Here is a 17,165-nt window from a genome sequence, read left to right as displayed (position 1 = left end):
CAACATAATACTGACAATGATGCCAACATAATACTGACAATGATGCCAACATAATACTGACAATGATGAAAACATAATACTGACAATGATGACAACATAATACTGACAATGATGACAACATAATACTGACAATGATGAAAACATAATACTGACAATGATGAAAACATAATACTGACAATGATGAAAACATAATACTGACAATGATGAAAACATAATACTGACAATGCCCACATGATACTGACAATGCCCACATAATACTGACAATGCCCACATGATACTGACAATGCCCACATAATACTGACAATGCCCACATAATACTGACAATGATGAAAACATAATACTGACAATGATGAAAACATAATACTGACAATGATGAAAACATAATACTGACAATGATGAAAACATAATACTGACAATGATGAAAACATAATACTGACAATGCCCACATAATACTGACAATGATGAAAACATAATACTGACAATGCCCACATAATACTGACAATGATGAAAACATAATACTGACAATGATGAAAACATAATACTGACAATGATGAAAACATAATACTGACAATGATGAAAACATAATACTGACAATGCCCACATAATACTGACAATGCCCACATAATACTGACAATGCCCACATAATACTGACAATGCCCACATGATACTGACAATGCCCACATAATACTGACAATGCCCACATAATACTGACAATGATGAAAACATAATACTGACAATGATGAAAACATAATACTGACAATGATGAAAACATAATACTGACAATGATGAAAACATAATACTGACAATGATGAAAACATAATACTGACAATGATGAAAACATAATACTGACAATGATGAAAACATAATACTGACAATGCCCACATAATACTGACAATGATGAAAACATAATACTGACAATGCCCACATAATACTGACAATGATGAAAACATAATACTGACAATGATGAAAACATAATACTGACAATGATGAAAACATAATACTGACAATGATGAAAACATAATACTGACAATGCCCACATAATACTGACAATGCCCACATAATACTGACAATGCCCACATAATACTGACAATGCCCACATGATACTGACAATGCCCACATAATACTGACAATGCCCACATAATACTGACAATGATGAAAACATAATACTGACAATGATGAAAACATAATACTGACAATGATGAAAACATAATACTGACAATGATGAAAACATAATACTGACAATGATGAAAACATAATACTGACAATGCCCACATAATACTGACAATGATGAAAACATAATACTGACAATGATGAAAACATAATACTGACAATGATGAAAACATAATACTGACAATGATGAAAACATAATACTGACAATGATGACAACATAATACTGACAATGATGAAAACATAATACTGACAATGATGAAAACATAATACTGACAATGCCCACATGATACTGACAATGCCCACATAATACTGACAATGCCCACATGATACTGACAATGCCCACATAATACTGACAATGATGCCAACATAATACTGACAATGATGAAAACATAATACTGACAATGCCCACATAATACTGACAATGCCAACATAATACTGACAATGATGAAAACATAATACTGACAATGCCCACATAATACTGACAATGCCAACATAATACTGACAATGATGACAACATAATACTGACAATGCCCACATAATACTGACAATGATGACAACATAATACTGACAATGATGCCAACATAATACTGACAATGATGCCAACATAATACTGACAATGATGAAAACATAATACTGACAATGCCCACATAATACTGACAATGATGACAACATAATACTGACAATGATGCCAACATAATACTGACAATGATGCCAACATAATACTGACAATGTCTACATAATACTGACAATGATGACAACATAATACTGACAATGATGACAACATAATACTGACAATGATGAAAACATAATACTGACAATGCCCACATAATACTGACAATGCCCACATAATACTGACAATGATGCCAACATAATACTGACAATGTCTACATAATACTGACAATGATGACAACATAATACTGACAATGATGACAACATAATACTGACAATGATGAAAACATAATACTGACAATGATGAAAACATAATACTGACAATGATGACAACATAATACTGACAATGCCAACATAATACTGACAATGATGACAACATAATACTGACAATGCCAACATAATACTGACAATGATGACAACATAATACTGACAATGATGACAACATAATACTGACAATGCCCACATTATACTGACAATGCCCACATAATACTGACAATGCCCACATAATACTGACAATGCCAACATAATACTGACAATGATGACAACATAATACTGACAATGCCAACATAATACTGACAATGATGCCAACATAATACTGACAATGATGAAAACATAATACTGACAATGCCCACATAATACTGACAATGCCCACATAATACTGACAATGCCAACATAATACTGACAATGCCCACATTATACTGACAATGCCCACATAATACTGACAATGCCAACATAATACTGACAATGCCAACATAATACTGACAATGATGCCAACATAATACTGACAATGATGACAACATAATACTGGCAATGCTCACATAATACTGACAATGCCAACATAATACTGACAATGCCCACATAATACTGACAATGTCTACATAATACTGACAATGCTAACATAATACTGACAATGTCTACATAAATAATACTGATCATAATACTAATATATATTTTAATACACACCTGGATTCATTGTTAGAAGAACTGGAGTGCTGCCACGCTGATGTTTTATTGTATAGTTTAAGCTCCTTCAGTTTCTTTTCTAGGTTGTTTAGGTTTGCCTTTTGGTTGCGTATCAAGGTACTGTTACTCTTCAGAACACGATACATCACATCTGTTGATGGTGCCTTGATCCTGACAGGGAGACAATACTGAAGTAATTCACTTCATACCCTTATATTTACATGTTAATTAACTTTCAACCATGGCAAAACAAATGTGTTCTAAACATTGACTGTAAGCTATGTAAACATATTGAACAATGAAAATTCAGCACAAATTCTTATATAATATATTTTATAGATAAGTTGTGGCGATAGTATGGACACAAAATAGTACAAAAGTTACATCACAGACCTCCAACATGAAACAATACAGTATCGGATGAAGAAAGAAACATTTTCACTACCAAGAAAGTAATATGATGTCATTTTCAATTCTATGATGTCCATTATATTGGACATCACATTAGTGTTCCCACAGTGAAGTCGGGCTTATTAGGTCAAAGCTTACTTGGCTCTGTTTCTATCCCTATTCTGATGTTCCGTCCATTGTTGATCTAAGATGGCATCCACATCTCTGAGGCCCTGATCAAGCACCTGATACTGCTGCTGTAGCTGACGGAGGTGGTCAAGGCTGGCAGGGTCTAAGGCCCTAGCCTTTAGTAGATGCATATACTTGTTGTCAGTATTACGACTCTCACGTAATCGACACTCTTCCACCATAGCAAACAAATCCAGGCAGAGCGATTTCTGATCATCAACCTCCTTGGTCTGGTCCTATGAAAAATTTCATTGATCCAAACTATCAATATTTTCTATAAACTTTAAGATAATAACAATCAATTTAAGAATGATATTTTTTGAACTAGGAATATCTTTTTGTAAAGATTATCCAATTAGGAATAATTTGTTTTGTACTAATTGATTTTCATTTTATTATGAAGATACAGTGACATACTTCACAGTTCCCCAGATATATGTACACTTCACAGTTCACCAGATACATGTACACTTCACAGTTCACCAGATACATGTAGACTTTACGGTTCACTAGATACATGTACACTTTACGGTTCACTAGATCCATGTACACTTTACGGTTCACCAGATACATGTACACTTTACGGTTCACTAGATCCATGTAGACTTTACGGTTCACTAGATACATGTACACTTTACGGTTCACTAGATCCATGTACACTTTACGGTTCACCAGATACATGTACACTTCATAGTTCACCAGATACATGTACACTTCACAGTTCCTCAGATACATGTACACTTTACGGTTCACTAGATACACGTACACTTTACGGTTCACTAGATACATGTACACTTTACGGTTCACTAGATACATGTACACTTTATGGTTCACCAGATATGTGTATACTTTAAATTTCACTAGATATATGTACAGTGTATGGTTCACCAGATATAGGTACACGTTATGGTTCGCTAGATGCATGTACACTTTACGGTTCACTAGATACATGTACACTTTACGGTTCACTAGATACATGTACACTTTACGGTTCACTAGATATATGTACAGTGTATGGTTCACCAGATATAAGTACACGTTATGGTTCGCTAGATGCATGTACACTTTACGGGTTCACTAGATACACGTACACTTTACAGGTTCACTAGATACACGTACACTTTACGAGTTCACTAGATACATGTACACTTTCCAGTTCACTAGATACATATACACTGTGCATGAATTCAGAATATTAATGTTTCCATATTCACAACTTTAAGCAAATACACTTGGGTTTAATGAAACATGTTTTGACAGAAAAAGCATTTCTTTTTTTTTTACCAACAATGACTTTGCGCTTTGAAGAGTCCTCCTAAGTAAGCATTTCTATATGAAGTAGATCGACTTTGACCTTCAGACCTAAAACAAGCTCTCCAAGGTTAAGGAAGGAAGTGCTGTATGAAGTTTTAGTTTTGTAAGACTACATGAACTTGGCTTATCACATAGAATTCTGAATGGACCCCATGCTCCAGACATGATGCCTTTGTAGGCAGCACAATAGCTTTTTCACTAGCAAAAGGTATGCACTGTGCATTATATGGGAAACAATGTGTTTATTATGGTGATGCAGCTCTGTTGGACAATACTGTTTTGTAAGTCAAATATTGATTCATACTCACTATTTTTAACAATTTAGGAGATACATCAACATGTTCATACCATGATTTTTGTCAAAGGTCAAAGTATATGTCACAGTGATCTACTTTCTCTTACTTTTGTACCAATATAAAATTTACTAGCTAAGAATGAATACATGTACATACAATCTGTGTTAGATTTGCACTAGAGACAAAGCATAAGTTATGCACTTTTCAATGGCCAAAGGTAAAATTATAGGTCAGAGTGACCGATCTTTGGTACATATATATATTAACAATACACTATTGTCCCTAGAGGACGCTATATCATAATGATGCTGCCTATCTAGGAACAACCCAGAAGTCTAAACAATGAATTTACCTTAGTTGTAGTTATAATCTCCGTTGAAAAATTGGTCAGTTCCTCTACTTTTCCTCTAAGCTGATGCATCTCTGATTGAGTCCCTACCAGGACCCCTCCGTGACATGTCTGAGCCCTAAACTCTGACATTTCCTCCTCAAAGTGAGCCAGCTGGTAGATCAACAATACATCAGCAGTCAATAAAATTCAATAAAGGTCAGTAAACAGTTCCAATATTAGAAAAATCTCCATTTAATTTCTCTGCAAGATACTTACACATCATAGGGCATTCATGATCTAGACCTACAACATGGCAGTACAAGATAGTTATGTGGAAAATTTGCTTTTCGTTCTTAAACATTAAATTTATTCTATAAAGAAAAGATCCGAGAGGGATCTTGACACCCACCATTGAATGATCAATATCAATCAAGAGAAAGACTGATCTTTTCTCTTTTTTTTTCGCTTTTTTCACTCTTCTTTAAAAACATTTAATAATTTTATATAACACAATATAGTAGGAGCAACCTGCGATTGTCAAAATCTAAGATGGTCGTTTATCAGCCATGTTGTTTTCCGATCTGTCCCAAAATGCAATAAGCATAACTAAGGACCAAGGGAAACATGCATATGAAATTTGAGAAAGATCCATTTAGGACTTTCTGGGAAATAGCAATAACAAAATTCAATGATCAGAAACCAAGATGGCCACCTGTCGGTCATGTTGTTTTCCGATCAATCCCAAAATGCAATATGCATAACCAGGGACCAAGGGGAACTTACATATGAAATTTGAGAAAGATCCTTTTAGTACTTTCTGAGAAATAGCGATAGCAATAATTTTTTTAAGGAGAGAGGAAGGAAAGGATGGACCACAGATGCAGGGTGATTTAAATAGCCCACCGTCTGATGATGGTGGGCTAAAAATTTGGTTTATAACAACACATATCAAACATACCTCCTCCATGATACCTTTGGTGAACGTGTCTTCTGAGTCCCCAGATCTGGGAGCAATGCCTACAGTGGCTGGGCCTGGGGATGGAGTGACATTGCAATTATGATTCCATTAAAGAGTGAGAATTGTTAACCTTTATTTTCCATGGTTTGAATTTTAACATGTATTCTATATGAAATAAAACTAATAAACGTCAAAGATAAATTTTCAAAATACATTGTATTATACAATATTAAATTGAAAAGCATAGTAAAGCTTGATTCCTCATCATTTTGATCATAAATTATTTCTATTTATTGAAACTAGTATGTATGTACTACTGTAACAGTACCTAGATTGCTTTCTGGAACTCTTCTCATAGACTGGACAGGTGCTGTTGGAGGTGTGGAGGGTACAGAGGCTGGGGTAACTGGAGTCTTAGGAATTGACACAGCCGGAGCCTTACTCCTAAATTGAGATGAAGAAGGTTGGCTCACTCCAACTGCTTTTCCAAACTGAGATGAAGCAGGCTGGCTCAAACCAGTAGTCTGTCCAAACTGAGATGAAGCAGGCTGGCTCAAACCAGTAGTCTGTCCAAACTGAGATGAAGCAGGCTGGCTCAAACCAGAAGCCTGTCCAAACTGAGTTGAAGAAGGCTGGCTCAAACCAGCTGCCTGTCCAATTTGGTTTGGTAAAGCTGCAGATTAAAAAGTATGAGAACATTTAATGTCAACTTTAAACACATCAAAAATTCATTTATTGAAATCAAATGAAAATGAAAACACAGCTTTTACAAATAATCTATTCTGAAACCTGTTTCAGCAGCCTCAAAATTAAATCGAATTAACACAAAAGGAAGTATATTCTGTAGAGTTTTAAAAAGTTTTCTTACATGTCAAACTTTTACTAGAGCATCAACTCATCATAGGTTTTGTTCGTTATAAGCAGGAACCAAATAGTGAATGGAAATTTGATCTACAAAATATTGATATATAGGGAAATACTCTGTATGCTGAAAACATACTAGCTGTAGTAGATTGTGGACCTTGTGGATTGACAAATCCTTTAAACCCTGTGGTTGACTGAGGTGCTGCGATTGTTGTAGAACTCTGGGTGGATGTTACGAAGCCTTTAAATGCAGATGGTTGCCGGGTTTGACCAGGCTGAGCCTGTCCTGCACTAGAGAATGCTGGTGCTGCAGGCAATCGTTCTGGTCTTGTCCCCCCAGACAACTGTACATTCCCAGGCATCACAGGTTCCATGTGTGCAACGGCAAAACTGGACCCAGCAGTTTTGGAAGTCGAGACTGATGATACGCTTGATGTATTAATACCAACTGTCGACTTTGTAGCAGAAGTACCAAATCCAAAGGATGATGCAGAGACAGTGGCAATGACTGGGTTTGTAGCAGTACTAGCACTTCCAGGTGCTACACCAAATGAGCTGGTTGACTTGATATCACTTGTTGTACTTGGCCCACCAAACACTGATGAGGAACCACTTGAAGATGTCTGAAAACTGAATGTTGCAGAACCTCCACTTGGTGCAGAATTGCCCCCAAAATTGAACCCAGAAGATGCAGTGGACTGGGATTGAGACCCAAGGGATCCGCTGAAGCTGAAGGTAGCAGCCTTAGTCGTTGATGCTGATGTGCCTTGCTGTGTGAAACTGAATGTAGTTGCTGGAGCACCTGTGGATGTGGTATTCGTGCTTGCTGCATTGGCTTTTGTTGTTGAAAATCCTGCAAAAGATGCACCAGACCCAAATGAAGTTGTAGAGCTTGTGCCAAAAATTGATGGAGTTGTGGTTTTGGGGCTTCCAAAGGATGAAGTGCTAGCAGCCTTTGTAGTAGCACTGACAAACTGGAAGCTTGGACCTGTGGCTAGCCCTGTGGTCAATCCTGTAGATAGCCCTGTTCCAGTACCAGACAGTCCAGTCATTGGTCTACTTCCACTGTTTTGGCTGCTAGGAATCCCAGCAGCATCTGTCTCTACTCCTACAACCAAGCAAAAACATGTTATTACACCCAACCTTAAAACACTACTAGACTGATTATTTTCATTTAAAACAAGCTGATAAATGTATGCAAAAATTCTACACTTATCTGAACATTAGTATCTACATCTCATTGTTTCTATGGCTACAATTAATATAATAAATAAGAATTTTGCATAGTTGTATGTCTTGCCTCTTCTGCTTTGTCAGTAAATTAATTTTAAGCAAAATCCAAAATTCACTAAAAATTGTTTTCTTTTGTTGTTGTTAAAAAAGCAACCAAGCAAAACTTTCCACACGAATAAAATGGAGCAAGAAGAAAATTGGGAAAATAAGAATCTAAATAGCATCTAATTCTTTGTGTGTTTGTGTGTCTCACCATTAGGTTTTCTAATTCCAGCGGTGGTGAGTGGTTTAATCGACTTAGTGAGGATATCAGCCCCACTGTACATATTCATCATATAATAGGGCACTAGTACTCCGTCCGTGGACAGCAGGAGGAGGATTGGAGATGGTGGGTGGCTTCCTTCCCCTAAAAACCACAGAATATCAACTCATACAGAAATGTTTTACAAAGGTCACACACTAGTAAATAGATTTTTTGTTTATTTTACTTTTTTCTTTGAAATATCTTGTCTACAGTTATTATCAGTTATCCTTTTTTTCTCACAATTTTCACAATTTCAGCCAATCAACCGACGTCTCAACATGTGCTACTGGAAACTGAAATATATAATTCTGCTTTCTTTATTCCTCGTCTTCTCTCAAATACCGTTGTTTTCATGACAGACTTGTTATGGAAATACTATTTCCTCTGATATGGTGATATGGAGAACACCAACCAAACTGACCTAGAGGTATAGGGACCGGAGAGGAGAAGTCTATGGCCACACCCCTTGGGAAAGTGTCTTCATGACTGTCAGTCAGTGGTAGCTCAGCCCGAGCAGAATCATCAAGGTTCCAACGCTCCCAATCACATTGCTGACAAAATGGTAAAGAAAGATGAAAAAGTGTTATAACATGTTAAGTTATGATTCTACATATCAGAGTTCTAATTAAAGCTGGTGAAAATGTAAATTCTGGCTATACGTGCAACCATACTAACAAGGTTTAGTGTCTTACTGAACCACCCTATAAATATAGACACTGGTAATAGTGGCTATGTGACCTTACTAACCAGGGTCACAGTGACTTACTGAACTACCCTATAAATATAGACACTGGTAATAGTGGCTTTGTGACCTTACTAACCAGGGTCACAGTGTCTTACTGAACTACCCTATAAATATAGACACGGGTAATAGTGGCTATACATGTGACCTTACTAACCAGGGTCACGGTGACTTACTGAACCACCCTATAAATATAGACACTGGTAATAGTGGCTATGTGACCTTACTAACCAGGGTCACAGTGTCTTACTGAACTACCCTATAAATATAGACACTGGTAATAGTGGCTATACATGTGACCTTACTAACCAGGGTCACAGTGACTTACTGAACTACCCTATAAATATAGACACTGGTAATAGTGGCTATGTGACCTTACTAACAAGGGTCACAGTGACTTACTGAACTACCCTGTAAATATAGACACTGGTAATAATGGCTATGTGACCTTACTAACAAGGGTCACACTGTCTTACTGAACTACCCTATAAATATAGACACTGGTAATAATGGCTATGTGACCTTACTAACCAGGGTCACAGTGACTTACTGAACCACCCTATAAATATAGACACTGGTAATAGTGGCTATGTGACCTTACTAACCAGGGTCACAGTGTCTTACTGAACTACCCTATAAATATAGACACTGGTAATAGTGGCTATGTGACCTTACTAACCAGGGTCACAGTGTCTTACTGAACCACCCAATAAATATAGACACTGGTAATAGTGGCTTTGTGACCTTACTAACCAGGGTCACAGTGTCTTACTGAACTACCTTGTAAATATAGACACTGGTAATAGTGGCTATGTGACCTTACTAACCTGGGTCACAGTGACTTACTGAACTACCCTATAAATATAGACACGGGTAATAGTGGCTATACATGTGACCTTACTAACCAGGGTCACGGTGACTTACTGAACCACCCTATAAATATAGACACTGGTAATAGTGGCTATGTGACCTTACTAACCAGGGTCACAGTGTCTTACTGAACCATCCTATCAATATAGACACTGGTAATAGTGGCTATGTGACCTTTATAACCAGGTTCACAGTGACTTTCTGAACTACCCTATAAATATAGACACTGGTAATAGTGGCTATGTGACCTTACTAACCAGGGTCACAGTGTCTTACTGAACCACCCTATAAATATAGACACTGGTAATAGTGGCTTTGTGACCTTACTAACCAGGGTCACAGTGTCTTACTGAACTACTCTATAAATATAGACACGGGTAATAGTGGCTATACATGTGACCTTAATAACCAGGGTCATGGTGACTTACTGAACCACCCTATAAATATAGACACTGGTAATAGTGGCTATGTGACCTTACTAACCAGGGTCACAGTGTCTTACTGAACCACCCTATAAATATAGACACTGGTAATAGTGGCTATGTGACCTTACTAACCAGGGTCACAGTGTCTTACTGAACTACCCTATAAATATAGACACTGGTAATAGTGGCTATGTGACCTTACTAACCAGGGTCATGGTGACTTACTGAACTACCCTATCAATATAGACACTGGTAATAGTGGCTATACATGTGACCTTACTAACCAGGGTCACAGTGTCTTACTGAACTACCCTATCAATATAGACACTGGTAATAGTGGCTATGTGACCTTTATAACCAGGTTCACAGTGACCTTCTGAACTACCCTATAAATATAGACACTGGTAATAGTGGCTATGTGACCTTACTAACCAGGGTCACAGTGTCTTACTGAACTACCCTATCAATATAGACACTGGTAATAGTGGCTATGTGACCTTTATAACCAGGTTCACAGTGACTTTCTGAACTACCCTATAAATATAGACACTGGTAATAGTGGCTATGTGACCTTACTAACCAGGGTCACAGTGTCTTACTGAACCACCCTATAAATATAGACACTGGTAATAGTGGCTATGTGACCTTACTAACCAGGGTCACAGTGTCTTACTGAACCACCCTATAAATATAGACACTGGTAATAGTGGCTATGTGACCTTACTAACCAGGGTCACAGTGACTTACTGAACTACCCTATAAATATAGACACTGATAATAGTGGCTATGTGACCTTACTAACAAGGGTCACAGTGTCTTACTGAACTACCCTATAAATATAGACACTGGTAATAGTGGCTATGTGACCTTACTAACCAGGGTCACAGTGTCTTACTGAACTACCCTATAAATATAGACACTGGTAATAGTGGCTATACATGTGACCTTACTAACAAGGGTCACAGTGTCTTACTGAACTACCTTATAAATATAGACACTGGTAATAGTGGCTATGTGACCTTACTAACCAGGGTCACAGTGTCTTACTGAACTACCTTATAAATATAGACACTGGTAATAGTGGCTATGTGACCTTACTAACCAGGGTCACAGTGACTTACTGAACTACCCTATAAATATAGACACTGGTAATAGTGGCTATGTGACCTTACTAACCAGGGTCACAGTGTCTTACTGAACTACCCTATAAATATAGACACTGGTAATAGTGGCTATGTGACCTTACTAACAAGGGTCACAGTGTCTTACTGAACTACCCTATAAATATAGACACTGGTAATAGTGGCTATGTGACCTTACTAACCAGGGTCACAGTGACTTACTGAACTACCCTATAAATATAGACACTGGTAATAGTGGCTATGTGACCTTACTAACCAGGGTCACGGTGACTTACTGAACTACCCTATAAATATAGACACTGGTAATAGTGGCTATGTGACCTTACTAACCAGGGTCACAGTGTCTTACTGAACTACCCAATAAATATAGACACTGGTAATAGTGGCTATGTGACCTTACTAACAAGGGTCACAGTGTCTTACTGAACTACCCTATAAATATAGACACTGGTAATAGTGGCTATGTGACCTTACTAACCAGGGTCACGGTGACTTACTGAACTACCCTATAAATATAGACACTGGTAATAGTGGCTATGTGACCTTACTAACCAGGGTCACGGTGACTTACTGAACTACCCTATAAATATAGACACTGGTAATAGTGGCTATGTGACCTTACTAACCAGGGTCACGGTGACTTACTGAACTACCCTATAAATATAGACACTGGTAATAGTGGCTATGTGACCTTACTAACCAGGGTCACGGTGACTTACTGAACTACCCTATAAATATAGACACTGGTAATAGTGGCTATGTGACCTTACTAACCAGGGTCACAGTGTCTTACTGAACTACTCTATAAATATAGACACGGCTAATAGTGGCTATACATGTGACCTTACTTACAAGGTCACAGTGTCTTACTGAACTACCCTATAAATATAGACACTGGTAATAGTGGCTATGTGACCTTACTAACAAGGGTCACAGTGTCTTACTGAACTACCCTATCAATATAGACACTGGTAATAATGGCTATGTGACCTTCCTAACAAGGGTCACAGTGTCTTACTGAACTACCCTATAAATATAGACACTGGTAATAGTGGCTATGTGACCTTACTAACCAGGGTCACAGTGACTTACTGAACTACCCTATCAATATAGACACTGGTAATAGTGGCTATGTGACCTTACTAACCAGGGTCACAGTGTCTTACTGAACTACCCTATAAATATAGACACTGGTAATAGTGGCTATGTGACCTTACTAACAAAGGTCAGTGTCTTACTGAACTACCCTATAAATATAGACACTGGTAATAGTGGCTATGTGACCTTACTAACCAGGGTCACAGTGACTTACTGAACTACCTTATAAATATAGACACTGGTAATAGTGGCTATGTGACCTTACTAACAAAGGTCACAGTGTCTTACTGAACTACCCTATAAATATAGACACTGGTAATAGTGGCTATGTGACCTTACTAACCAGGGTCACCGTGTCTTACTGAACTACCTTATAAATATAGACACTGGTAATAGTGGCTATGTGACCTTACTAACCAGGGTCACCGTGTCTTACTGAACTACCCTATAAATATAGACACTGGTAATAGTGGCTATACATGTGACCTTACTAACCAGGGTCACAGTGTCTTACTGAACTACCCTATAAATATAGACACTGATAATAGTGGCTATGTGACCTTACTAACCAGGGTCACAGTGTCTTACTGAACTACACTATAAATATAGACACTGGTAATAGTGGCTATGTGACCTTACTAACAAAGGTCACAGTGCCTTACTGAACTACCCTATAAATATAGACACTGGTAATAGTGGCTATGTCACCTTACTAACCAGGGTCACCGTGTCTTACTGAACTTCCTTACAAATATAGACACTGGTAATAGTGGCTATGTGACCTTACTAACCAGGGTCACAGTGACTTACTGAACTACCTTATAAATATAGACACTGGTAATAGTGGCTATGTGACCTTACTAACAAAGGTCACAGTGTCTTACTGAACTACCCTATAAATATAGACACTGGTAATAGTGGCTATGTGACCTTACTAACCAGGGTCACCGTGTCTTACTGAACTACCTTATAAATATAGACACTGGTAATAGTGGCTATGTGACCTTACTAACCAGGGTCACCGTGTCTTACTGAACTACCCTATAAATATAGACACTGGTAATAGTGGCTATACATGTGACCTTACTAACCAGGGTCACAGTGTCTTACTGAACTACCCTATAAATATAGACACTGATAATAGTGGCTATGTGACCTTACTAACCAGGGTCACAGTGTCTTACTGAACTACACTATAAATATAGACACTGGTAATAGTGGCTATGTGACCTTACTAACAAAGGTCACAGTGCCTTACTGAACTACCCTATAAATATAGACACTGGTAATAGTGGCTATGTCACCTTACTAACCAGGGTCACCGTGTCTTACTGAACTACCTTACAAATATAGACACTGGTAATAGTGGCTATGTGACCTTACTAACAAAGGTCACAGTGCCTTACTGAACTACCCTATAAATATAGACACTGGTAATAGTGGCTATGTGACCTTACTAACCAGGGTCACAGTGTCTTACTGAACTACCCTATAAATATAGACACTGGTAATAGTGGCTATGTGACCTTACTAACCAAGGTCACAGTGTCTTACTGAACCACCCTATAAATATAGACACTGGTAATAGTGGCTATGTGACCTTACTTACAAGGGTCACAGTGTCTTACTGAACTACCCTATAAATATAGACACTGGTAATAATGGCTATGTGACCTTCCTAACCAGGGTCACAGTGACTTACTGAACCACCCTATAAATATAGACACTGGTAATAGTGGCTATGTGACCTTACTAACCAGGGTCACAGTGTCTTACTGAACTACCCTATAAATATAGACACTGGTAATAGTGGCTATTCATGTGATCTTACTTACAGGGTCACAGTGTCTTACTGAACTACCCTATAAATATAGACACTGGTAATAGTGGCTATGTGACCTTACTAACCAGGGTCACAGTGCCTTACTGATTTACCCCATAAGCTGATACTCACCGGCTCACTCTGGTGTTTTCCAAGAATCGAAACCTCACAGGCATTGCTTGAACAGCCAAGTAGCATGTCCCTGGAACCATAAATTGTATTACCCTTCATACATTATGTACAGCCCTGTCCAGCAGCATTTTGGGGGTCCATCAGGACCAACATATGCATATAATCAAACTGTTATCTCATGCTCATAAATTCCAACAAAAACTTAAAATAAAGTCAAGAATGTGATTTCCCTGTATAAACTATAGTAAAAAGTATAGAAAAAGCAGTAAGAAACTTCTGCAACTGTCAAAAGGAAAGATGGCTGCCTATCATGAAGTTTGTACTGCTAAAGACCACAGAGAATCACCAAATGAAACAAGAAAGATTCTTTCAGTACTTCTCAACGTTTAGTGTTCATGAGATTTGATTAAGGACAGACCAAAGACTGTAGACAAAAGGGAATTTTAAGTTCTTCTAAACAAGACAAAATCTCAAAAAAAAAAGAGCACGCCTGGTATTTCAAAGAGACTTGACACTCACCATTGAGGCAGATGGTTGAACAAAACCCTCCTTTCTCTCTCCTCCCCATTTCCAAAGCAAGGGTCCTCAAAATTCTGGTAGTGAATGGGACCATCTTTCTGCATGTTGGTAACAAATGTAAAAAAGACTTACAATATACTTGTCTTTTTCTGAAATTGCTAACGGTAAAAAGTACAGAAAGGATTAAGTTTGAAGAAAAACTTAAGAAAAATTTTCTGTTTAGTTTCCCTTCTGTACTACAGAGGAGCCCACTTATTTGCATATCGGTTATTTGAATATCCCACTTATTTGCATAAAAATTCTCAGGTCCCGATTTTTTTCTTCTTTATCTTTGTATTTTAATCCCGTGTATTTGCATCGACTAAAACACCGACTCCCGCTTATATGCATATAAAAATTCCAAAAAATCAATTTCAATTGATTTTAGGGTATTTTTGTGATTTTCCCGTAATAAAAGTTGTATGAAATGTGTTTTAACTTACATATTGATTCGAAACGATGTACAACGTTATCTTATCATTGGTTGACACTTCGTCATTACAGGTTACGTTCGATGCATCGATATCGACATTTAGTTATTATCCGGACCATATCAGTAGCAATGTGCAGAAGAATAACTGAATAAAATATATATATGCCTCATCTTTTGATGAGATTTGTTTATTTATTATAGCATCGATCCAAACCTGTGTTCTGTGCACTTGAACACTCGCTGAGGCAGGTTGCGATCGCCATGATTGTTTACTAGGCGCATTGTATTGTTGGGGCAATGTAATGAACGACAACTCTTTGTGTGTGTGCGCCATTTTCCAAAACAAACCCAAACGACAATACAAATCTCACGGTCATTTAAGACAGTCTATTGCTTCAGCAGTTCATCATCTATGATCAAACAACTAATATACTCATAGCAGGAACACAACGCATCTCGAGACGATAATGAATGTTAATTGAAACGATGACATTGTACATCGTAGTGCCAACCCACGCGTGTATGACCGATCTCGGACCCAGAGACTCCGAGTGACAAGTAGGCCTAGTCTAGTAAATGATGAAGTGTATGCAAATAGTTGTATATTTACAAAGAATAACAACCCATGTATTTCGTATTTACTCTTATATCTTAAATAGTGTTTTTCTTTAAAATATATTTTTAATGCAAATAACGTAAACAATCGTATAGCGCCCATTTTGAGTACCTACCTGACGATCTACATGTGTATAAGAGGGGCCAAAACCCAACTCCGCCTATACGAATACTCCGCTTATTTGCATATTTTGTCATGGAAAATGGGCTATGCAAATAAGCGGGTTGCTCTGTATTATATGATTTGTTTCTGCATGAATACTTCAAGTGAACAGAACAATCCAGCTACTTACAGATCCTCTAATAAGGACAATGTCTGGCTGGTCACAGGCCTCAGCACTGTCTGGGATAAATGCTGCCAGGAACTCAAATGTGGACAGCCAAATAACACCAACAACTACAACACAATAGATACTTAGCATATATATAAAATGTATAATTATAAACTTTCCTTTCACTATACTACAACAAATCATTTTCCAGGTAAATCTATAACAAATTATATTTCAGGTAAATCTAGTAACATTTACTACATATGTATATAACAAATAATATTTCAGGTAAATCTAATAACATTTACTTAAAACAGACATATTGCATAGGAGAGAAAAACAGCTGAAAGAGGGTCTGGGAGACCTCTCACAGCA

General features: G+C 37.5%; 1 protein-coding gene across 1 annotated transcript in view; it reads right to left on the bottom strand.

Moving 5' to 3' along the window:
* The window catches only part of LOC117317149 (nuclear pore complex protein Nup214-like), a 45,940-nt gene that overhangs the window by 16,334 nt on the left and 12,441 nt on the right, over positions 1-17,165 (bottom strand). Inside the window, exons 6-16 of the mRNA XM_033871950.1 lie at positions 16,812-16,915; positions 15,432-15,529; positions 14,913-14,982; positions 9,103-9,232; positions 8,631-8,783; positions 7,281-8,252; positions 6,609-6,953; positions 6,281-6,354; positions 5,344-5,493; positions 3,352-3,617; positions 2,803-2,973 (exon numbers count right to left, since the gene is read on the bottom strand). Coding sequence (XP_033727841.1) covers positions 2,803-2,973; positions 3,352-3,617; positions 5,344-5,493; positions 6,281-6,354; positions 6,609-6,953; positions 7,281-8,252; positions 8,631-8,783; positions 9,103-9,232; positions 14,913-14,982; positions 15,432-15,529; positions 16,812-16,915 — 2,533 coding nt within the window. The remainder of the gene's footprint in view (positions 1-2,802; positions 2,974-3,351; positions 3,618-5,343; positions 5,494-6,280; positions 6,355-6,608; positions 6,954-7,280; positions 8,253-8,630; positions 8,784-9,102; positions 9,233-14,912; positions 14,983-15,431; positions 15,530-16,811; positions 16,916-17,165) is intronic.

This window comes from Pecten maximus, chromosome 2 (assembly GCF_902652985.1).
Source record: "Pecten maximus chromosome 2, xPecMax1.1, whole genome shotgun sequence".
NCBI classification, from domain to species: domain Eukaryota; kingdom Metazoa; phylum Mollusca; class Bivalvia; order Pectinida; family Pectinidae; genus Pecten; species Pecten maximus.
This window is presented reverse-complemented; position numbering and strand designations above follow the sequence as displayed.